This window comes from Platalea leucorodia, assembly GCF_965183815.1.
Source record: "Platalea leucorodia genome assembly, chromosome: 4".
NCBI classification, from domain to species: domain Eukaryota; kingdom Metazoa; phylum Chordata; class Aves; order Pelecaniformes; family Threskiornithidae; genus Platalea; species Platalea leucorodia.
The window spans coordinates 110,634,408-110,658,675 of NC_138826.1; the positions used below are offsets into that span (position 1 = coordinate 110,634,408).

General features: G+C 42.6%; 1 protein-coding gene across 1 annotated transcript in view; it reads right to left on the reverse strand.

The window, feature by feature from the left end:
* GRAMD4 (GRAM domain containing 4) overlaps nt 1-24,268 on the reverse strand; it is an 82,261-nt gene that overhangs the window by 38,272 nt on the left and 19,721 nt on the right. The window contains exons 2-3 of the mRNA XM_082308548.1: nt 18,268-18,478; nt 7,228-7,348 (exon numbers count right to left, since the gene is read on the reverse strand). Of these exons, the coding sequence (XP_082164674.1) occupies nt 7,228-7,348; nt 18,268-18,478 (332 nt within the window). The remainder of the gene's footprint in view (nt 1-7,227; nt 7,349-18,267; nt 18,479-24,268) is intronic.

Sequence of the window (24,268 nt, forward strand, 5' to 3'; positions counted from 1 at the left end):
GACGATGGGGACACATGACCCAAAACAAAAACAAGTCAGCAAAGAAGGAAAACTGAAGGAAGAACTATTTGGGGTTTTTTTCGCATTTGAGAACACCTTGTTTTGTCAATGTAATGGTTTTCCCTTGTGGTCAAGGCCTCTTGCTTGTTTGCATGAGTCTTTCACAGAGGAAAAAAAGGGGAAAAAAGATTTTCTAATAGGAATATTGGTGTCATAAAAAGCCAAAAAAACAGACAGAAACATTAAAGATGAACTACATTGATTAAGTGCATATCCTTTCCTCCTCCTTACCCCGTTCTATATAGGCATTTTGGTAGATTGGAGAAATGAAACAGTTAAATATAAAAACCACATTTTCACTATAACCTTTCTCCAGCTCAGTCTGGTTTACCTGCACATATCAAAACGAAGAACTGACCTGTCATATTCAGAAACAGTCATGCCAATTTGCCTTAAAAAAAATCCCTACCACAGGTTTGGCAGTAAAACAATCCCTCTTTTTACTTTTTTGTTTCCATCATTCTGTTGTGCCTCTCTTTGCTCTTTCAAAGGCAGAGCTCCTGCTCCAGTACTTACAATAAGCATAGCTTCTGAGGACCAATTTTTTAGTCTCTTTGCATACGCCTGCAGGGCAGGGAGCAGCACGGGCTCTCTCTACGTTGACAGAAAATAAGCCAACTCTGATCCAGAAGCAGTGGAGGGAAGGCTAAGTCTGAACCATCATCCTGCTTTTTAGTGCAATTAACATTCCCCTGGTACTATTTTCCTCACCTCAATAGCAGAGTTTCATGTGAAGTGTTCTTCTATTTCATGTGATGAGGGAGACTGAATTACGAAGCACATCATATTTGACAAGATGATCTTCCTCTGTGCAAAGTGGTCTAGTCTCCTCTCTCACCATTCCTGTTTTGTCCCACTTCAAGTAGGTGAGGTTAGAAAGAATTAAGATGTCATTACTATGGTATGTACAGAATACTTACGCTAACAACCAGTTAGTAACTTTACACTGACATGTAGTGTTTTCAGTGGAGCTTTATTGTGTTATAACAGACACAGGATCATTTCCCCTTCATTATGGAAGGATTTTAAATTAAGCTTCCTGAAAATATCTGTACTATCTTAAAAATCAATAGCTTACTGAGAGAGATCCCCTTCTCAAAACATCAAGTGGGAAGTTTTCTATTACTAGGTACACTTTTGCCAGCCTAAAAGTCATGAAAAGTACCGCTGCTCCATGAATTTTCAGAAATTTCAGAGACTAAAAATGCCAGAAGAGTTGCAGAATCCATTCAAAATGAAGGGAACTGCAAAAATTTAGTCGTTATTGCAGGAACTGTTTTCACTCCCTGTTTTTGGCAGAAGTGAAACAGGCTATAAACATTTAAACGTCTGACTCAGGAACAGCAGTAGGCTCTTCCAAGGCTTTTGTTACTAAGCCAGGAAGGGCAGGTTCCACATGGGGCTCCCGAAATCTCCAGCCCAGTTATACAAAAAGGACAGGCACGGCAGTGCTGACTGCTGCCCCGCCTGAGCTTTCACACCGACCCCACAATTCATTAAGCCAAATTGGGCACCCAAAAAAAGGCAGAAGCAGCAAGAGCACACCCCACCTACATAACACAATGCGTAGGCGGCATCTGTTTGAGCTGGTGGAGGAGCTAAAACAATACGTCTCTGTCAGCGCAGTGCTGCACTTCGGTTAGTCCGCCCCACGAAAAGGCGGTGTGACAGCACGTGATCCTCCTGGGTTGGGCCCTCCAGCATTCTGGCACCCTCATGCCACCACCATTCATGTGCTTTGCCCAACGATGAGGGCAGATTGCACAAGCCGGTCCCGAAACAAGGACTAGCCCTGGACTCCAGCCTGCTGCCACACGGGGCTGGAGTCGCACCCTTTCCCTCTCCCCTGGTCTCGGGAAGCTTGTGCTTTTGGAAGCCAAGTTGAGAGCGAGCAAGAGCACAACCCATCCTCCACCAGTCAGAGCAGAGTCCTTGCATATGAGAAATGGAGGTCTGAATCCTCCTTCGTCTGTACTGAGACCTCCTAAACCCCAGACGAGTGCTCTAACCTGCTCATGATTGCCTCTTCCAACAATGTTTCCAGGAAAACTGAGCCAGAGCTTTGCAGGTTTTTTTTTTTTTGTCCGGGAAGGCTAGACATGAACTCAATATACATGGTGCATCATGTAAGTATCTCTGAGTACAAGCAAAACCTTTCCTACACCTCTTAATAAACTGTCCCTAGTTTTATGAGAAGCCTCTCCGTCAGAAGTCAGACCTAGAAAAACTTCTGAACAAATTCGTTAGTACAAAGCAAGCAAGAGCGGCTCTGGCAGCTCTGCAGCAAAGCCTGGACTCACGTCTTTTTCCTGCAGCTTCTCTGGGTGCCCAGGGAAAACATTCAAGAAGATTCCCCACAAGTCACCATACATAAACCACAGTTCTCATCAGAGGAACTCCACAAGGGCAAGGGACACGTGCCGATCACCCAAGAATACCCTGTTAGTGTCTGCGAGTCCAGGGTTTTAAGCTGAAAGAAAGGAGGCTTAGAGGGAGGAGTAAAGGATGGGAGAAGCCCAGGGTAAGCTCACTGCCATCAGCACGCTTTAGGAGCCAGTGCTGCAGCATCAGAATTCCCTGGCCAGGGTTGACCACCTAGCAAGGAATGGCTACTATGGCCCACAGCTGGTATTTGGGTGCCATAGATATACACAGCAGCTACTTACTCTCTTACCAGCGTCTTCACCTGCTACACAAATCCACTCTTCATTCTGCTTCCAGATTTCTGAACCAAAGGTGACTATAGGCTGGCCAGGTCAGTAAGACGACAGCAAAACCAATGCAGTGAAACTGTTCCTCTGGTCTTCTCTAGCTCTGCTACTGCAGGTGCTTGACCCTCACATCAGGAGAAACTACACCAAGGGTGTTCTGACACAGCTGGCAACTGGACTCTGACTCAGCTTCACAGTCAATTTGTTGCATATAATTACTAGGGCTGTTTGAGGAGGTATTAGCATTTCTGTACAGAGCAGGACTTTGTAGTACATGTCTTTTGCTGGTCACAAACACCACCACACACTTCACCTCTAAGGTTTACCACTTTCTAACATCCCAGGTCTGCCTGAGGACCATGTATGGCTTTCTATTTTCATGAGGTCTGTATTCCACTAGGTCACTCCTCTTACAAAGAATCGTCAGGTCATTTATACCAAAAAGCAGAAGCCAGAGAAAACACTGGAGTCAGTCACATACATGATTCAAAAAAGCACATGAAAATGAAGAGTGTGGGGGAGCAGAAATTTCAAAGGGAAAGAAGTATAATCCCGACTTTTTGTAATGCTGGTATACAAACCATAACCGAAACCAGCAGTTTTATAAGCCCCTCGAGACTCCTGCCAGTCTGCTGTACAGAGTGGAATGCAAAACCCTTGTGGGAGAGGACTTTATTTCCTCCTAAAGCTCTTTATCCTCACGCGGCATTTCTTCGATTTACCGGTTCATGACTAACCTTCTTCTCTAACAGCCACCTGGTTTGTTTACTCTTAGCTGCTGCTACCACCAACTCCTCTTCCCTGAGCTGCTAAAATTAGCATTGCAAAAGGCTTGAATATCCCTGAATGGGAATTAGCTAATACTTCGTATAAACCATAGGATACACGCGTGCTTACAAAGCACCTTGTAGCACTGGGACCAGAGTGCTGATACCTACAAAACTGCCCTCCATAAGCAGGCACAAACAGTAATGGAAAGAAAAGCAGAACGTGAACCTCAGTGAGGTGCAAACCCCAAAGGGTATTGCCTATCATTTTCTCTTTCAAATGCAAGAACAGCAAGCAAGTTTTTATTCCTTGTTTAGATACAACTAGGTTTTGAAATGGAAGTACTAAAACCACTACTAACCTTAGCATGTTAATCTAGCTCCCCCAGTCTAGTAGTTGCCTTCCAAACCTGAACCCTCAGCTAGCACCAATTGTTCACATGCATTGAAAACAAGGTTATAGTAATAGACAAAGTCCTTTAGCAATGGATGATTCTGATGGCGACAGCTCCAAGAAAAACTTTATCCATCCACATGCATCCGGAGGTCCAGCAGACTGAGCTCTCTGCACTTTTCGTTGAGCAGGCGTTCAAGCCTTGTTCTGCAGGAACCCACCCCGATACTGCAGTCTCGCCAGACTCAACACGCATTGAATGTTTTCAGCATTCCTGTACTACGGCTCAGAAGAAGCCATTAGATTACAGAGATTAAGACCATTCCCACACAGACGGGAAAAGCAGCTTTAGCCCTTTTGGCTGGAAGAGTCAGCTGATCCCTCCCTTGCTTAAGACGTCATTATCCAAGCTCCCTTCCTCCGCGTGCCTCATCCTCCTGTCAGTCTGCAGCTTAAACCCCTCGCATTTCCAGTCACATTTTATTTGCATTTACAGCTATGCAACACACTAAGCAATTCCTCTCCATCTTCACCTCTGTGGATGTTTAGATTATCTCTTCACTAGGGAGGGGATTCATCTGGCATCTTAGCTTAAGATATTCTCCCTTTACTAACAACGTTTGTCTCCAGTAACTACTTGCTCCAGATTTCCTCTGCAGCTTGTAGGGGCTACAGTTAGATTTGGGATGTGTTTCACTGAAAACACTACTGAGCCAAACTGCACCTTTTACTTGTGCCTACTAATGGCTGAATAGAGTTTAGAGAAGACTAACAGTTTGCCATTCCCTTCGCCAGACACTTGCACCTACAAACCCACACTGACTTGTAGCTGTGTTGTGTATGTTATACACAACATATAGCTGGGAGGAAATCTCTCCTCTTTAAACCTCCTGGCTAATAACACACCTATACAAATAAGAGGTATGGAAGAGGCAAAAATAAAGTGACAGGATCAGGCTGACAGCGATTATAAACCCAACACATTAAAAAGCAAATCCATGGAACTTTACCCCACATACTTGCCGTTGCTTTGATTTCTGCACAGCTAGCTGGAGGAAATAGAGTAAGAGGAAGCAGCAAACAATTTATGTAAAAATATGATTATAGCAACGTGTCCTTAAGGAATGCCATAATTAAAAATAGTATGCAAATACAGCTGAGTGACTAGCCTTCTTAAAAAACACCTATTGCAGCAATAGGATTTAAAAAATAATAATAATAATCATCCGTCTTTCTTTCAAGGGCAAATTAAAGTAAACAAACTGCACATTTCAAGAATGTTTTTCTGCTCACCATCAGTTCACTTCTGGGAAGAAAAAAAAATAATGATGCATTTCTAGTATTAAAAAAAAAAAAACAAAGAGAAGGAGGAAGAAAATAGAAGAATACAGGAACCATATGCAAAAAGTGAGCTCCTACTTCACTCCAGCTGACAAACATAGTTACATATTTCAGACCAAAATTTTGAATGGGGTGTAGCAGAATAAGGGATAAGCTTTACTACACTTATTTCTCTACCAGTTTATCATTCTTTCTCTTGTTTTTACACACAGAGTACAACCAACTTGTCAGGACAACACTGTAATTGCAGCTACAGTAAACCTCAGGCTTTGGTGAAGAGCTCCTGACCTAGCGGTAAGGGCTGAGACACCCAGGACTGACCCACACCACTCAGCTGAACTGCCCTGTTGGCCTGAACCTCCAACCATCTGCTCAAAGTTTATGTGAAAGGGTGGGTGAGCTTCCTCACCCTTTACCTTGGCGTTCACTACAAAGGTCTGTGCAAAGGAAAATGATTCAGTTAATAGTTGATCAGAAGGTCTTCGAACTATGGCAAGAACCTGAAGAGTAAAAATATTCACAAATATTCACAAAAAATGTGTGCCTCATGTAGTTACTGTAACCACATCCTAAAGACTGAGAATGGATTCACCAGCCATGGAAGTGTTTGGGAACCATACCATGGTTTTATAGCAAAAAGCATGTCCTAATTCAAACCAGAAATCAGTTCTGGGAAGTCCTAGTGATTCTGTTACACACCAGATTACATCAGGAAATCACAAACATCCCATCTAGTTTAAAAAAACAACTTGATAAGAGGAGCTTAAGCAGTATGTCTTTGGGGATGGAAGGAGTAATGTGGTAACTCTGTACTGCACAGTTAAATAAGAATTCAAATAAATCACCGAAACCAACACGGGAAGTCAAACAGAGCTTTCAGTTTTTGCTTGATATTCCAATCATGATACCTCTTCCAGATACCAGTGGAAGCTGATAGCAGCTCACTATAAATTCTTCCCCAGTCTCCTTTATCATGCCTCCCTCTCATACACAAGGAAAAAAATATCAAAGAAATCTTGCCAAATGATAAAAAAAGTCACAGAAAATTAATTCCAAATCCTTGAGAATATACTGAAGATAAAACACAAGTCTTGTTGCTAGATTATAGTCTAGAAATTGAATAGAATCTATAGCCTTGTTATTTCTACCCCTTAGAAAATATCTGGCAAGTTTTGAACACATAAAAACAACCCTCATATTCTGAAGTTCAAAAATAATCCATTAAAATGACCATTTGGGGAAGCAACTGAGCAAGAATTTGCGTTGATTTATTACAGGGATCTCTAATTCTATCAAGTTAAAGGAATGCTTGTCTCCCATTTTTTCAGTTTTAACTATCCTGCCTTAGAAGTCAGCAGTCCAGATCTGCTGAGATAAAATCCCAAGTCTTACAGGTGCCTCTAGCCATGAATGACAATTTTGTCTCATATATATACACGTATATATATACACACACAAAACCAAACAAGTAACACTTGAAAACTACAGATAGTCTTATCTGTATTTCTTACACCACTTACCAGTAATTCATACCCTGTTAAGAGACATGTTTTAGGACATATTACTTGTTGAAACAGCTGCCAAGAAAATGTCTTGGTCGCCCCTTCAGAAATCTCTTCCTTCTTACAATTACTACTAGACAAAAAACACCTATTGCAACCACATTAAGGTTGAGTTAATTCTAAGATAACTTGAAGATGTCAACACCAAGACTTCACCTAAGCAGCTTTTGTCATATAGTGAGGTATTTTCTGAGGAATGCAACGAGGAAAAAAAAATACCCAAGTGACCCAGAAACCTTGGGAATGCTTTTAAGTTCCTCCTAGAGAAGTGTCAGCCCACGTGCTATCTGCACATCAGCCCGCGTCAAAATGCCAACTTCTGCAGTTTAGAGAAGCCTTATTTCAGGAGGCTTAAGCCATTTCTTTCCACAGAGCACTAATTTTATACTTACGTAAAAAGTGTTTTTCCAGTAAGGCTATTTCCAGGTGACCTTTGATCTCATTCAGTCTGTCAGATTCCGTTCTGTTAAAATCCTGGACTCCCGAAGCCATGATGATGGTCCCTGGACCAGCCTGTAAGAAAGCCAGAACACACTGACAGCTCAAAGGCACATTTTTTTTTTTTTTTTGTCATTTAAATACATCAACTTACTACTGGGGCAGTAAAGAAACAGCCACGCGAGAAACATGCAAGTATCAACAACTCTGCATACCTCTTATTCAGCATTAAACTACCAAAATGAGTGAAAGCTAATCAAATGCATAGCATCTCTCCCATATGAGTTTACAAAATGCACTTCTTCAGACCTGAGGGAGTTACAGAAAACAAAGATTTCTTCCTTCCCCTTACCAGTTCTGCTGCATCATCATTTAGCCTTCCTTCTGCTAATTTAAAAGGCATATTTACACTATCCCTCACCTCTTCCCATTCAATGAGTGGTCAATGCAACATACTTTACACATAAAATTGTGAAGCTAGCAAAAGTAATACTTTTCCAGACATTCACCGAGTTAGTAGAAAACACATATTGTATATTTTAATATCCATTTATGGATGTGTAATTCTGAAGAGCACAGTCTCTCTGCAAGGAAGATCAGTGCAGGGGACGGTGCTCCCCCACCTCCAGTACTGCCCAGTTACTGCTGAAGGACGTGGTTGGTGCCCAGAAGCTCATCCTGGCAGGCCAGGAGAGGGAGGAGTCAGGAGATTATGTGTCTCAACTGATTTAGCAGCACCCCTCGAACAAACTGGGCACTAGAAATACTGAAGAACGCAAGAATTCAAAAGTGACTTGATTAGTTAAGAAGAGCAGTGACAACCACCCCCTCCATGAAGGGAGCACAGAGAAACCCCAAGCCCACACAGCAGAAGGCAGGTGATGCTGTCCTTCTCCCATAAAGTGGACGTTTTCAGACAGCAAGATGGGTGAGGGCATCTCCCGGGTACTGGTTGTTCAGGCACTGTGTGCAGTCCCCACCAGGTACAAAAAGTCTGTCAATAAGAATTATAGGAGCCTCTCCAGCAGCTTATACTCAAAACCAAAGTGTTAGATTACAGAAGCCTACATCTGAGACATGATCTCAAGACAAAAAGGGATTTATTTACCTATCCTAACCATTCCCCTACCCCACGTTTGAGCTCTGAAAACATACAGGAGCTGTATTGCTTTCCAAAGTCAGCTTGCATACATTTAACCATGGCAGCTTAAATTGCATACATGTATAAATTCAACTAATTTACAAGAGAGTTAATTAAAAGACATTTTCTATGGTTTAGGAAAGAGGTACCAAAAGCTCACTGATAAAAGACATTTTCTATGGTTTAGGAAAGAGGTACCAAAAGCTCACTGACAGCAAAGTACTTTCACTGTTGGGAATGATTTGCACTTTTAAAATAAAACAGTGTGGAGATACCTATTAAAGATCTGTTTTCTTGCTTGAGCTGAACAGATGCTGAGTTTAAGCCTCAGAATTTGTCTATACAGGCAAATTAGCACTCTGTAGGCATTTACTGCATGGTGTTTACCTGGTACCAACTTCCCACTTGGGCTTGCTCAATACAGTGCCAGGCAGAGATGCTATTTCCAGTCCCGAAAGCAGCACAGTTACACCCACACAGCACTCTGCCAACGCTGCCAGCCTCGACCAGGAGCAGAAGCCGTTCGCTCAGCAGCAGCCCTGTACTGCTTCCCATTTTGGAGCCAGCACGAACCATGCCATAGCAGAGACGGACAGACCCCAGGGCAGTCCTCACACGGGGAGCTGCAGCACAGCATCCTCCTCCCCGTGCTCCAGATTTCCCATTCACACCTGCCTTTAGCCAGAGAGGTGCAGTAAGACATGCCATTTGCAACCACTCCAGCCACTGCTGAAGAGTAACAGCTGTCTGTTTTCAGATCAGCATGGGATGGCAATTAACCTGTGTTGCTTTCTTATCTATACGGCTGGGTCATATTTATTTACGCCAGAAGACTTAGTGTTATCACTTGCCAGATGCCTGGAGAGCCCCAAGGAGGAAGGTGTGGCTGAAGTCGAACAGCAGCACCCTTACAACACGCTCTACAGACAGGCAAAAGGAAAGTGTTATTAAAATACAGATTGCTGCCCAGGCGTTAAAGCATGACTGTTTATATTGCATATCCACATCTGGTACAAAGGGACAATCTCTGCCCCTAGTATGCAGGAGTTCATACAGAGCTGTCTAAAGAAACAGTGCCACTGCTTAAAAATAAATAAATAGATTAATAAATAAAATCACGTACAGGTCAAAGAGCAAGATGCTGTACTCATCAGGAATGTTCCCGAGCTCTGTGCGTGTATTGGGTTTGCATGGCAAGGTTTTGGTAGTGGGGAGGGCTACAGGGGTGGCTTCTGTCAGAAGCTGCTAGAAGCTTCCCCTGTGTCTGACAGAGCCAATGCCAGCCAGCTCCAAGATGGACCCGCCACTGGCCAAGGCCAAGGCCAAGCCCATCAGTGATGGTGGTAGCATCTCTGGGATAACGTATTTAAGAAGGGGCAGGCAGGGAAACAACCCTGCACAACTGCAGCCAAAGAGAGAGGTGAAAAATATGTGAGAGGCACAACTCTGCAGACACCAAGGTCAGGGAAGAAAGAAGGGGGAGGAGGTGCTCCAGGCACCGGAGTAGAGATTCCCCTGCAGCCCATGGTGAAGACCCTGGTGAGGCAGGCTGTGCCCCTGCAGCCCATGGAGGTTAACACTGGAGCAGATATCCACCTGCAGTCCCTGGAGGACCCCACACCGGAGCAGGTGAATGTGCCTGAAGGAGGCTGTGACCCCACGGAAGCCCATGCTGGAGCAGGCTCCTGGCAGGACCTGTGGACCCATGGAGAGAGGGGCCCACGCTGGAGCAGGTTTGCTGGCAGGGCTCGTGACCCCTTGGGGGACCCACGCTGGAGCAGTCTCTCCCTGAAGGACTGCACCCTGTGGAAGGGACCCAAGCTGGAGCAGTTCCTGAAGAACTGCACCCTGTGGGTAGGACCCATGTTGGAGAAGTTTGCGGAGGACTGCCTCCCATGGGAGGGACCCCAGGCTGGAGCAGGGGAAGAGTATGAGGAAGATAGATGTGGTGCTCGAGGACATGGTATAGATGGACTTGGCAGTGTTAGGTTAAGAGTTGGACTCGATGATTTTAAGGGTCTTTTCCAACCTTGACGATTCTATGATTCTATGAAGAAGGAGAGGCAGAGACAACAAGTGGTGGCTGGTCACAAGTGGTGTTTGCACCTCAGTAAGTTTGCAGATGACACCAAGTTGAGTGGAAGTGTCGATCTGCTGGAGGGTAGGAAAGCCCTACAGAGGGATCTGGACAGGCTGCATCGATGGGCTGGGGCCAAAATATGAGGTTCGACAAGGCTCAGTGCCGGGTCCTGCACTTGGGTCACAACAACCCCATGCAACGCTACAGGCTTGGGGAAGAGTGGCTGGAGAGCTGTCTGGCAGAAAAGGACCTGGGGGTGTTGGGCAGCAGCCGGCTGAATATGAACCAGCAGTGTGCTCAGGTGGCCAAGAAGGCCAATGGCATCCTGGCTTATACCAGGAATAGCGTGGCCAGCAGGACCAGGGAAGTGATAGTGCCCCTGTACTCAGCACTGGTGAGGGTGCACCTCGAGTACTGTGTTCAGTTTTGGGCCCCTCACTACAGGAAAGGCATTGAGGTGCTGGAGCATGTTCAGAGAAGGGCAATGAAGTTGGTGAAGGGTCTAGAGAACAAGTCTTACGAGAAGCAGCTGAGGGAGCTGGGGTTGTTTAGTCTGGAGGAGGCTGAGGGGAGACCTTCTTGCTCTCTACAACTACCTGAAAGGAGGTTGTAGCGAGGTGGGGGTCGGTCTCTTCTCACAAGTAACGAGCAATAGGACAAGAGGAAAGGGCCTCAAGCTGCGGCAGGGGAAGTTTAGGTTGGATGTTAGGAAAAACTTCTTCACTGAAACGGTAGTGAGGCACTGGAACAGACTGCTGAGGGAAGTGGTTGAGTCTCCATCCCTGGAGGTATTTAAAAGAAGGGTAGATGTGGTGCTTGGGGACGTGGTTTAGTGGTGGACTTGGCAGTGATAGGTTAACGGTTGAACTCAATGATCTTAAGGGTCTTTTCCAACCTTAACAATTCTATGATTCTATGATGAACTGGCTGCAACCCAAGACAGCACCTGGCTCCTGCCCAACCAGTCCCTGGTCCCCAATCCCACGCACTGCAGTGGGGACAGGAACACAGAGATTGAGGTGAGGGAGGAGAGAAAGAAGAAAGGGGCTAGCAAATACCTAAGCATATTCAAGTTTCCATCCTCATTGAAGATACTCCAGGTATTTCACCAAGAGATGAGCTACATTTCAGAAATCCATCTAGAAACCCAGCTCCACCTTTGCTTCTTCAGAGATGTTAAGTCATTAATTAAAGCCCGGGATATCTTGACTGTACCTCTTAAGAAGTGGGAAAAGGCAAAAGATGCCTAGGACTGAGGATTGAGTGATATGGGTGAACAGAACTCTCTCTGAAAATTTCCAAATGTGCGTATCTGCTAAAGCATTAGACCCAAGAAGTTTGACATCGGTTAATGGGTTAAAAATCAGCAGATACACATCATTAAACCAACCCCAAAGGTTACAGTGACCTTCTAAGTTAGAGAAAAAAAGAAAAAAAAAAAAAAACAAAAAAACACGAAGTTGAAACATAAGGCTGCTTGCTAAGAATATTAGGAGCAAGATCATGCAATTATTGTGTAATAATAAAATGGTTTAACCAGAGTAGTAAGATACAATGATACAAGTTTGGTGGAAAACAAAGCATATAATTTCCAAAATTAGCGACACTATAACATACTAATGAATACAAGTTAGAAGCATTCAGAAAACTGAGCATGTCCAGGACAGTGATATGGGAGACATTTAGCAGATACTTCTTTTGTCCTAGGAGATTTTTACCCACACAAACACACCCCGTTGTGTCAAGAGGTGTTAATGAACTAAAAAGATAAGAAAGAAAGGTCTATACATTTGCTGGAGGTCAACTGCCTGCCTCTAAATTCAAAAAGCACCTCTGTCTAAGTTCGCATAACTGACTCAACTCACAAGTTAACAAAAAAATTATCTTGTATTAATTCCACCATTAACTGGGTAATGTTTCTTCTGCTGCCTCTATAGGCTAGTGCTGGGACTCAGGCTGGATTAACTACACTTTTAACTTAACTACAGATGCCCTTTCTTGCTTTTGACTCACAGTAAAAGCCTTGAAGGCTTCCACAGATTTTTGCTTTTCCTTCTGCCTCTCTAGCTTTGACAGTATTCGACACAGGAGCCCTCTTAAAATGTTGGCAATCACTATTACTTAGCGAAGACCACGCACAAGGCTTGGCTGTGCCTAGGAAGCCAGCAAAATGCCAGAGTTGAGCATGGACTGCCAGAACCAGAGGGGTTAAAGGAAGATATCTGATGACGGCAGATTGCCTCTAACCCGCTATCAGAGTTCAGAGTTGCTGCTCCAAGCCACATCCAGCTCCGGATCTGAAAAACCACATCTACCCACAAACATGTTTTTCAAGCCATTTGCAGTTCAGGCTTTTCATAACAGCACCTCCCAACCTGAGAGGTCTCTGCCTTCCCTCCCCAAATGCCCTTCATCCTGCGAGCCCTGGGATTTTGTTTTGTGCATCGAGCACCGATGCTACCTTCACTGTACGGCCACAGAAAAGGTCTAAGTCAGTTCTTAACTGAGCAGATGTGGATCTGTCCTCTCCATCCGCAGCACAGCACATCTTCAGCATCGCACAGAAACATAACTGGCCAACTCCCTCCTTTTATTTTACTTGCACAACATCATACACAGATGATTTTTCTCTAGGAATATCTAACAAAATGCTGGTCTCATTTCCAAGTTTGTAATTAACTTAGAGAGGAGTAGTTCTCAAACATGGAGGATGGGGAACAGCAAGGACATGGCGTGCCAAGCCCAGGGGCATAACCATCCACCCAAGCCACTCCTCAGAGCCCAGCAGAGGCCAGGACATGACACAGGGAAGAGGTAGTTTAAAATACAAAATTTTAACTTGCATTCATTTGAGCAGCAAAGGGGGAAAAAAAAAGTCAGGTAGGGCCTGTAGTAATAGGACAAAGGGTAATAGTTTTAAACTAACAGGGTAGATTCAGACCAGATATAAGGAAGAAATTTTTTATTATGAGGGTGGTGAAACACTGGAACAGGTTGTCCAGAGAGGTGGTAGATGCCCCATCCCTGGAAACATTCAAGGTCAGGTTGAACAGGGCTCTGAGCAACCCGATCTAGTTGAACATGTCCCTGCTCAGTGCAGGAGGGTTGGACTAGACGAACTTAAAAGGTCCCTTCCAACCTAAACTATTCTATGATTCTTCAGTAACACAACGAACTACAGCGCTTGTTGAGAGAGGTCAGTCTCCTGAGTTTCTCAACTGACACTTCGTGTGCATTTTCTTACTTCAAATTACAAAAGGGTTCCCTGTAGCTGCTGCCTTTACCTGCTGTAACAAAAGGGAAAACCCAACAACACTGCTCAAGAACAAAAGCATCTGCATGAATACTTGATCCTTAGTAGCAGTTCTGGGAAGCGTACCCATATTGCCAAGCTCCTAAAACACAGCTATATTTTACATGAATTTAAGTCTAGTGCTAACCAGGTTTAGAGACTTCAATATCTTAACTGTAATGTTTGCACCATGCTTTATACCTTCCAATCATTGTAAATGAGGTGACCAATAAAGAAGTGTTTAAGGTTTTAATTGACATGTTTCAGGAAAGGCCAAACTGTACTGGAACAGCAATTAAATTAATGTTTTCTCTACCACAATCACTCAGATTTAATCCTAGCACACTGGCGGGGAACTTGCATAAGTAGATTAGACTGCTTTCAGTACAATATGCCAGGTACGAGAGCGCTTCGATTTGCAATGCTCGCTGTCAGGTTACTGCAGATCCTGCATGGGTTTAAACATAAATTTGATCTTTCCCTAATGTGCCAAAGGGGACGTGATTCTTCTCTGCACTGAGTTCATTCATATACGTGTAAGCAGTACTGAATGTTTTCTCCCTTTATATAAAAACGGGACATTTGTCACATTAAGAGTTCCTAAATTCATCTATAGCACAAAATGACGAGACATAAGTTGAAATGAGGCAAATCAAGCCAGAACTGGCAAATACAAGGGCGATCTGTGATTTTCAGGGCACAGTCCCCATCCCTGAACATTTGCATCTTAGCAAATCAAGTTGCTGAAGCAATGTTTTAAAGCTTTTTTAGGTGCAGAATTGTGATCTAGCAGAAGGAACCCATGTTGCATCTACAGAATAGGAAGCCACAATGGCACTGAATAAAGGGGACCTGAATTACCGAGCAAGCAACATTACCTGAATTTCCAATGTCACAACAAGGCTAATGCTAATACGTTCACTATTAGGAAATAGGAATGGGCCAGGTTACCCCCTCTACCTATTTCATGATCGTGGTGATTTTATAAAACAATGCAGAAATAACAGTGCTGCATACACTGCTGAATGTCGTTGCTTTAAAAAAAAAAAAACCAAGAGCCGACCACCTATGATAAAGAGGGAAGGGAGGAAGAAATCTGGGAAGCCATTCAGGAACTGAAAGAGATGCTTAGCAAAGAGTTAATTTGTTACCCAACACGGCTGTCTTGGCAATGATCTGATCACAGTGTCCAAGTACCCACAGAGACCTAAGAAAGTAGCTGCTATCCAAGACATACCTGGTAGTCAGGGCACTTAAATAAGAAGGGGAAATGCACACAAGCAAACAGCCAGCCTGTAAGTTGAGACCAAACTAGCTCAAATTAAGAGTAAGACACCTTTTGAACAAAAAGGCTCAGAAACCACTGAGGAGAACTCAAAGGGAAATAACACATCCTTCCAACCTCACAGCTCTCCTACCAGGAGCTAGCTGTGTGCTGTACCCAAACACGAGTTAGGATGTTTATTATTGAACTAAATAGCTAAAGCTCACAGTTTTAAGATAAAGATTGCAAGATGACCTCATCTGGCCATCCTTTCTGTCCTTCCACGGGGTGCAAATTTTGCACGTGCTACTTCAGTAAGACATGAGAAGTGTTGGGACTAAGTCCCACTGCTGTATCTGTGTCCTGGGACTGAACGTTCACTTCACCTGTTGGAGGTGTGCAACAGAGGACGCTCTTCTTTGCGGATGGTCAGCGCTCTGCAATCACAAGCTTTTATGACAAGGCTTTTTACTCTAAAACCACCATTTGTGGCAAGTTTTTGCACATGCTTGTCAAGTTCAGACACATACATAAAGAAGAGGCACCTAATGTGCACATTTCTAAGGGCACTACGTACCCTAGAGGCACAGTAGAGAAGGGCCTTTCATTCATATCACTGTGCTGTACTGTTGTAATAGACAGCAATCTTTCTTTAATGGCTCCATAATGATTAATACATCAGACTGAAAAAAAAAAAAAAAAGAAGTAGAGAGGGGCAGAGATGAAGCCTTTGCCAAGGGAATGGCTGACAGTGGAGTCAGAGACATCTGCATATTGAAAATGCAGATACGGGGACCAGGGCTCAAATTCTACATGCCTATGCTCAGTTCCAAGCCACCAATCTTGCTCTTTCAAGCTCATCAGTTCTGTACTCAGATTTTAATAGAAACAGTGAAGCAACAGAAGTGGAAGCACAGTACAGCTCACGTCTATCTGAAAAGACATGCAGCCTAACTTCAATTTATGCACAAGACTTGCATTGACTTTCGTATGCTTTCGACAGTTCCCCAAAGGTATTAAACAGGAAGAAACCAATAAGACTTGGTCTTCTCACGATCAGTGTAATAAAAGTATAATACTAAGTTGCTTACAGAGCCTATAAAAGAAAACCACCCTGTATAAGCGATTTAAGATTCGAGTTTTAGTCACTGAATTAAAAACAATTCAGGCACAATTCAACCATACGATCTTAATAAAAAACAGAGACATAATTCAGAATTGCCCTGTTCTCATGATTTCAGCCACTATTTTAATATTGACTTAAATATACAAGCATTACTTTCTTTACTCCCAGCACCTCTGCAGCACAGGGGATTATTTCTTCTCCCTTCACTTTATGGATAGGCAGCAGCGCTTAGTGGGCAGATGTCTGTGAGGGCCAACTGCTAATCCCCTAAACTTCCCATCTGAAATTTATCCCTTATGCGTCAGACCTCTCTCCTCACACAAGTTTGCTTATTTTGCTCATATCTGTAACACAGCTGCTGCTCTTAGGCTGTTCCAGCATCATACTGGGTTTGGAGCTCCCAAACATCAAGAGCAGGGCAAAACAGCAAGTCTGATGCTGTTCCTGCTTTCCTCTCTCCCTTTCTCCCCGTTTTTAAAGAACTATACTCAACTGTATCCCACAGACTTAGATCATGACAGCCTACTTAACAGTATGTAGTCAGCCAGAAAGCAAAGTGTTTCTCTTCAAATTACCTTCTCATCACACAGAGCTCAACTATTTGAGAAAACAGAGACCATCATTGCAGATGTGTAGCTGTAAGGGTTTATAACTAGTCAAAACTGTAGGTTTCCCTTCTTATTCCCTCAGCCATACCATCATGGAGCCACTATCCTCCTGAACAAATACAGAAAACAGTATCTAGGGTTAAAGACATCTATAGATACATCTATAGACATCTTAGATACAAAGGACATTCCCTGCTTTCCACATGTAAATATAATGCCTTAAGTTTAATGGTAAATACTGGCTTATTTTCTACAAAAAAAACTCAGAAAATACCATGTTGGAAGGGCAGCAGCACAGATTAGTCCCAGTATACACAATACATACGTCTTGACAAATGACAAATGTCTTCAGTAGAATAAGAGCAAAGGAAAGGCATTCAACAGACCTTCCTTGTCTGAGGAGCTTGAGGATTTGGATACAATAGACTTTTTGTGACCAAAAAATGCTCTGTCATTACCACTGCTTTGTTCCACGATCATAGAAAAAAATTCTGGCAAAGGAGCTCCATATAAGCAGGATTGTATGTGGTACCATACAAGCCCACTTAAATTTAAAAACCCTAATAGCTACAGAACAGGATACAAGCTGCTAACTCCAAAGGAGATGCTTAAGCACATACAGTTTGAAGTCTTTCAGTTTAACACTTGCGGTGAGCAAGCCCAGTGCTTCTAGAAATGAGCTTTCAGACAACAGCCTGACCACATTTTGGGGATAAAAACTGCACCGTGAGTTTCCAAATAGGGTGGTACAAATTCTGACTTCCAAGTCACATTCTAGAGTACAAGTAAATGGACAAATCATAATTTAGATTGTAGCACTCCAAGCTCAAGGATCCACTACTATTTTTTAACAGTTAAAGTAGGATTTTTATTTTTTTTAAACCAATATTTAACTTTTCCTGAAAGAGTGTCTTTTAAAAAGGTAGGTCTGTTTGAGTGCTTCTGCTTACAAGCACCAAAAAGTTATAGCACCTGAAGAGTCTTGCTCACCTCCTGCATAGGTTTAAACCAGCTTTATAGCATGGAAGCATTACCGGATAGAATGCTGTAGTGATGAACAAGGTGGTGTGACCCTCTAACTCTAATGAAGCCACCAGAAGTCTTATCCCTACAGTCCTGGCCAGTGCCGTTTGAGCAGATCTGAGCTTCTCAAGAGTGAAAAGAAGCCTTTCCTTCAGATCTGTTCATTGGTAATTCAACAAAACAAATAAAAACTAGACAGCATTCAGAAGCACACCCAAGGTTAACAAACCTGTCAGAACACAACATCTAAAATCAATAATAGGGACAAGGAACCCTAATACTAAGAAATTAATTTCATCTTTCCATAAAATGGAAGCCTATTACTGGAAGCTTACTTCCTAGTCCACAAATCTTCAAGTGTTGAATCCAAAATACAGGGACGAAGAATTATTAATTTCTGTTATTTTTCTGCCTGACAACTATATAACATAATATAACAATAATTAAATCGAGTACTTACAGGGTCTCTCAGCTCTTCATTGTCTCGAGTTGATGTTCGAGGTATTTTCACCGGGATTTCATCTCCACATTCAGTGTCTGAAGCATTTGGAGACTCTGCTAAATCAAGGAACTCATCTCTCTTGTGACCTCTGAACCTTATTTTGTCCAACTTCTTTAGCATGTTCAGCACTGCACTTTTCTGCTTTACCTTAACATGACGGTTGGAGTCTCTGCAAGAAACAAGAATCAAGAATACTTTAGAAAGCTTGCAATAAACCTAAATACACGCATTCTAATCACTAACTACTTCTAACCATCTTTCAAGGGCCTTCCTGCCACTGGAGGAGAAACATGCTGCAGCTTAGCTTTTTAACAGGCATTTTTTTCCACAGTGTAACAGATGCATGGTTTGTTTTTCAGTAGTTGATGATTTACCATCTTCCCACACTACTATGGCCTCTTTCTCATGGCTATTTTTAAAGCAAGTCAGAATGGGCACAAGCTAACAACCTGCACTCCAAAGAAAGATTAGGAAGTCAGTGCTTAGCCGGTTACTTGAAACAAAAAAAAGTTTAGCTGATAAGTCCACATTCTTCAACTTGCTGATACTTCTAATCAAAGACATGAAAATCCACTAAGCTTCACAGCCAATATTTAAATTCCCAGGAAAAACGGAGCCAAAAAAGTAGCAAGGCTATCGTATCTCCCTAATGCTTCAGGCTAAGAAAACAGAAAGTACCGAGGGTTTATTGAAGAAAGCCGCCAGACAGATCCATGCAGAAGATCCCACCAAAAACTAGAGATTGTTGAAGTCAACTATAAACCACATTCAAATGCACTGCCAAGATCCTTAAAATTACCACTACTGACAATCTTGCATACGCTTTGCTAGATTTCTATTACTCCCTTTGAGATGCAAAGGAGAATTACTTTATTAGTGATGCTTTCATATTCTTCTTAAAACTAGCATGACCAAAACTTTACTGTGAGAGAAACAGCGCAGCCAGTATTTTTGCAGAACATGCAGGTGCCATGGCATCTATAGGAATAAGAAATGTCCAGGACATTTTGCTTCCAGAGACGGTATTTGACAGGAGCAATACTTAAATTATAAATCATAAATTGTACTGGGAGAAGCATTTTGCTTTTTAAAAGACAATAGAAGAAAGCTTAATTGATGTATGTAAACTCATTGAAATGGTAGCTTTCCAAGACACTGCACTGTATCATTTCTGATTTTAACCAGACCTGCCGAATCGCCCCAATTCAATGCTCTACACGTACCACACTCTGTACCAAAAGGTCCCAAGCTCCATTTTATTAAAAAAGAAAGTTAGTTAGTTCCTTGATCCTGCCACTCCAGCAAGCTACTGCTCTTGCAGTTTATAACAAACCAGACACAATTTTCTCTCCTGCAGACTCCGTTCCTCAGCTCAAAGACTTCAATTTGGAGGTTGCCACAACGCTCTCCCAAATGGACCTCTGCAGTGGTAAAAGTTTATTTTGAGGCACTTGTTCCTGTTACTATCCTTCTCTCCCTATGGTCAACATTGCCCTCCTCTTCATTAAAAAACATGCTTAGCTTCATGGCACATCATCCCAAGCACCGGTGCAAAATGAAAAAGCAAAAGGTAGATCTAGACGTGTCACTTCAGGCATATAAATAAAGAGCAAGAAAGAAGTGCCTTTTGCTACTGGCTCCCACAGACCTTGCACTTGAGGAAATTCTCACTCCTAACACAAACCTCTTTTCAAGAGAGCTCTTCGTCATTCCCTGCAGATTCTCCACTTACCCTAACACGTTGGCAGTGACTATTCACACCAAGTTCAAACCAGATCGTTCACTTCAAAATTTGCCTTAGTTTGCCCCTCTGCCAAGGTTTATTAGCACCCTTCACTTAAACACAGAAGTTTGAAACTAATACAAATCCCCTATAGCGCAGCTGGCAAAAAAACCCCACAAAACTCTTCCTTTATTGGAGATGCTTAAAGTTGTAGCCCTGTATTTAATATTTTCCTTAAAGAGAACCACCTGCGGTAACTCACACCAAGGTTATTTTCTATGAACAGCTTTTCTTTGAAGTTCTATTACTTGTCAAAGCTAAGTTTAAAATAGAAACACTTCTTGCTCATTCATTGACTATTTGATGAAGAAGCTTGTCAGCTATCACATCCAGAAATATCTCTAGGCCCTACTATTAATAGCAACTAGAGAACAAATGCTATCAGGGAAGTTTAAACCTCCGATAAGCACCAGCACAATTGTATCATGCTCCCTCCCATCTCAAAGATCTCCATCTGTGTTCAACCAGTTTTACATACCATGTAAGTCAGACCTACAGCAAAGCAGTTGTAAACCAAACCCCATTTGTTTGTCGTCCATGCTGTCACTGCTAATGATAGAGCTATACAAAGAAATAATAAGGATGGTAGAGTGCTATCCCTTTTCTGGTTGGCACTCATCAGCCCACACCAGCGGAGGACAAGCACGCATCCTGAGCCTTCTCCATCCCTCTTACAGATGGAGCAGTTAACTCAAAGCTGCAGATGAGCATTGCTGTCCTGGGAGGAATCAGGAGTCCTCAGCATTCTCCTGTTAAAGCCACATTTATCCACCACTCCCCAAAGACCAGGGCTGGATCGAGACCTCTTTTTATAGCCTGGCATACACAGCACTTCCATGGATGTTTCAAGATCTAAATTCAGTTTTCCCTTAGAATGGATTCACATTCACTTATCACACAAAGGAAGTGAGAGGCAACAAAACCATCTTGAGACTGCAATCTCCAACCCTCCTCTTCAAGCTTTGCCATCAGGCAATGAAGAATGAAAGACCCATGAGGCCGGTGAAAAGGCCCAATGGTGTATCTGCCTGGGTTGGACACCCTTTGGGAACATGACATCCTAAGCTCTAGCCTCCTCCTAGGATGGCTCATGCATTTCAGCCCTAGTCACAGAATAACCTGGCCAACAGATGTACCCATGAACACATTTATGGTTATTTTTTAACTAGTAAAACTGATGTACCTGCCCTTCAGTGTGTTACCACTTAGTGCTTTAAAGAAAGGTTTACATTTTAAAAGACCAACAGATCACTCCACTGAACACAGTCAGCTTAAATTCTGTAACACAGAGGCTAGCAAAAAGAAATGTCATCAGTGTCAATATTTTTAAAGTATTCTTCAGTAGGTTGACCATTAAAAGAGGAAGTAGTAAAGAATCATGTTCCTAGGCATTTTTAATGTGCTTTAAGTACAAGAAGCTGTTATATAAAAAAATATCTGCTCAGTTATAATTTAAAAATAAGATCATTTGTCTAAAAATTGTTTTGAGTGTACCAGGCTCCCAGATTACTTACAGTTACATTAGATTAACCTAAGCAAAAACCTAAGCTTGCCAACAAGCTCCTATAGAAACCCATTATCTGGCCTCCAGCCAACTGTGCGATCTAAGACAGGCTTTTTATGTCAGCAGCCTGTTCTTGCAACTAGCGACTTTTTTTTTAGATAAAGATCAATAAGTATGGCAACATTTCAGCAGTTTCAGGCTCACTAGAAAAAAAGTTTCTCAGAGACTTTGTATTCCAAGTGGCTTGGGTCCGATTTAGATAAGCTTGAAGAAGCTTTTGTAAAACGCAAGACCAGAATCTGACCTAGAATTAGCTTTATTGTAAAATACAGTAACTAAATATCAAAAACACTTGCTTCACCATCATCGCTATTCATCCTCTTGCCCTCTCCCAAGTACCCATCCGCATCCTGGCCTCAGCTGGTTCAGCTCTAAGTTTCAGGCTGTTTCTAGTAACTCCCCATACCAGCAACACCAAAAGCAACATGCAGTTTTGCACATGCAGAGCTCAGAGTGTGAATGTAGACCCGCATCTCCTTCTGCTTTTGAAATAACCATAAACAAATATTATGAAGGTATAATAAAAATACAACTATTTTAACTCCATGCATTGTAAACACTCATTTCCCAACACTGTCATGCATGTGACAATAACTGTTCTCACTACCATACAATAAACAAGCTATAAATAAGAATTAAGACTGGTATCGTGGTTGCAAATTATTAACTTAAGCAAAATAAAAATCAAATCCACCCTCCCCAATCAAGTTTATTTCTACATACAAACACCCTACCATTAATGTAAGCAACAGGAGATCTTCCCCACATTCAACGCTATAACAGAAAGTGCTGCAGAACACAGTGAGAAAGACGCTGACTCTGCAAGACTGATTTAGGTCCAACTTCGTTGCACCTCAGCCAGATCTAATAATATTAGCAGGCCCTCTGTCGCAATATAGTAAGGATATCTTGCATTAACATGCTTACAAACAAGGCTATTCAGGCACCCAGGTTTTTAAGAAGGTGGCTTTTATTTCTCTTGTTGCAGTAGCAGAGGTCAAACCAGCAAAATTAAACAGCAGCCTGTAAAAATTACTCTGAAGTCCCAAACCATCCAGTAAAAAAACTAGGCAACAGTTTATGTATACAGGGCTTGATTAGTGAAAAAGGTCTATATTTTCCTCACTTAAAAAAAAAAAAAAAAAAGGGCAAGCTAAATTCATCTTTAAGGGTGTCTTTTTAAATTGCCATTAATATCTAGTTGCTAAAGCAAATCCTTCAAGGCTGAAGTTTTATTCCTTTTACAGAGGGACAGAGAAGTGACTTTATTTGGACCTAATACGAAACCCCTCAATTAACCCCCAAATAACTGTCAGATGTTCAGTTTAAGTGAATATATCAAGACCCAAAACCCCAAACCAACATACGCACACATTCCAGACTTACGTTAACTAGAGAAAAATCAAGTTTTCCCAAACTTTCACGTAAAAATCATATGGAGATCTAGGACAGCTTTTTCTGCCTACGTGTACAGGGAGGCTTCAGCAAGAAGACAACCAGCTGCTGGGGAATGACAAGAGCCAGCCTGCCAGCAGAGCCTGGAGGGGTATCGGTTACGGGGCTTGCTCCTATGGACATCCCCCCCTCCCCTTGGTGCCACTGCTCCCCCCATGCTCCGCTCTTCCATGAACGTGGAAGAGGCTGGGATGCAGAAGGGAGGAGGGAACTCCGCGAAGGGCAGACACCGCTGCTGTCGGAAATCCGCCTTAACTCGCCCCAGTCTCCTACAAGTGGCTTATAGGTTTTTATTTTCTGTTGTTGCAGCTAGTTTTTACACAAGAATACGCTGAATCCAGAGTATGTGGCCTGGTAGGTCAGACGGAGATTGAACAGATAAGTCTTCATGGGCCCTTTGTCGAGAAAGGACTCTGCTTCGCAACAAGGTGATTCAGTTTTCCTTAGCTGTTAACAAAATGTAAACCAGCTACACAAAGTCAAACAGCATCACCTCAGTAAGTGTTCATCTGGATCCTGGGGGGGGGAAACAAACACAAAAAACCCCACTAAAACATCATGGATTAATTTCATCTTAGGTCAAAAAGGCCATACAAGACTATGACACAGCAAAGTAACCTTCAAAGCACCTGTGTTCCTTTTGCTAGAAAAATGGCGTTTCAGAAAGCTGAAGACAACACTGGAGTTGAAACAAATCTACCATAGCCCTAGTTCTCATCTTTTCACCCCATCTCCTTCACATTCTCCTTTTAATTTCAAAATGTCTTTCTGCAGAAGTCCGAGGTAAGAGCTCTGGTATCCAAGAGCAGCCTGGCTGTGTGTGGATGAACAAATACAGATACAGTGTCAACACCAGGATGTTTTGGTCTTACTGTGAGGAAAGGACGTGCAAATTGAGGGAGTGGAAAGTATCAGGATTACGTTAGGTATTCATTACTTCTTCACTGAAACGCTCCTGCCTATTATCCTAGAAGAGCTGACAGGAGATCAGGAACACAACAAGATACACTCAGGCCATCCACATACCAACTGATACTGAAAACAAAGCTTGGTGTGTTTTTTTCCTGACCTGTCTAACTAAAACTGGAAACCTCAGTGAGTACCATCTAAGCCTACAACAGATTCATGGTCCAGCTCTATATTCCGCTCTGTGCAAA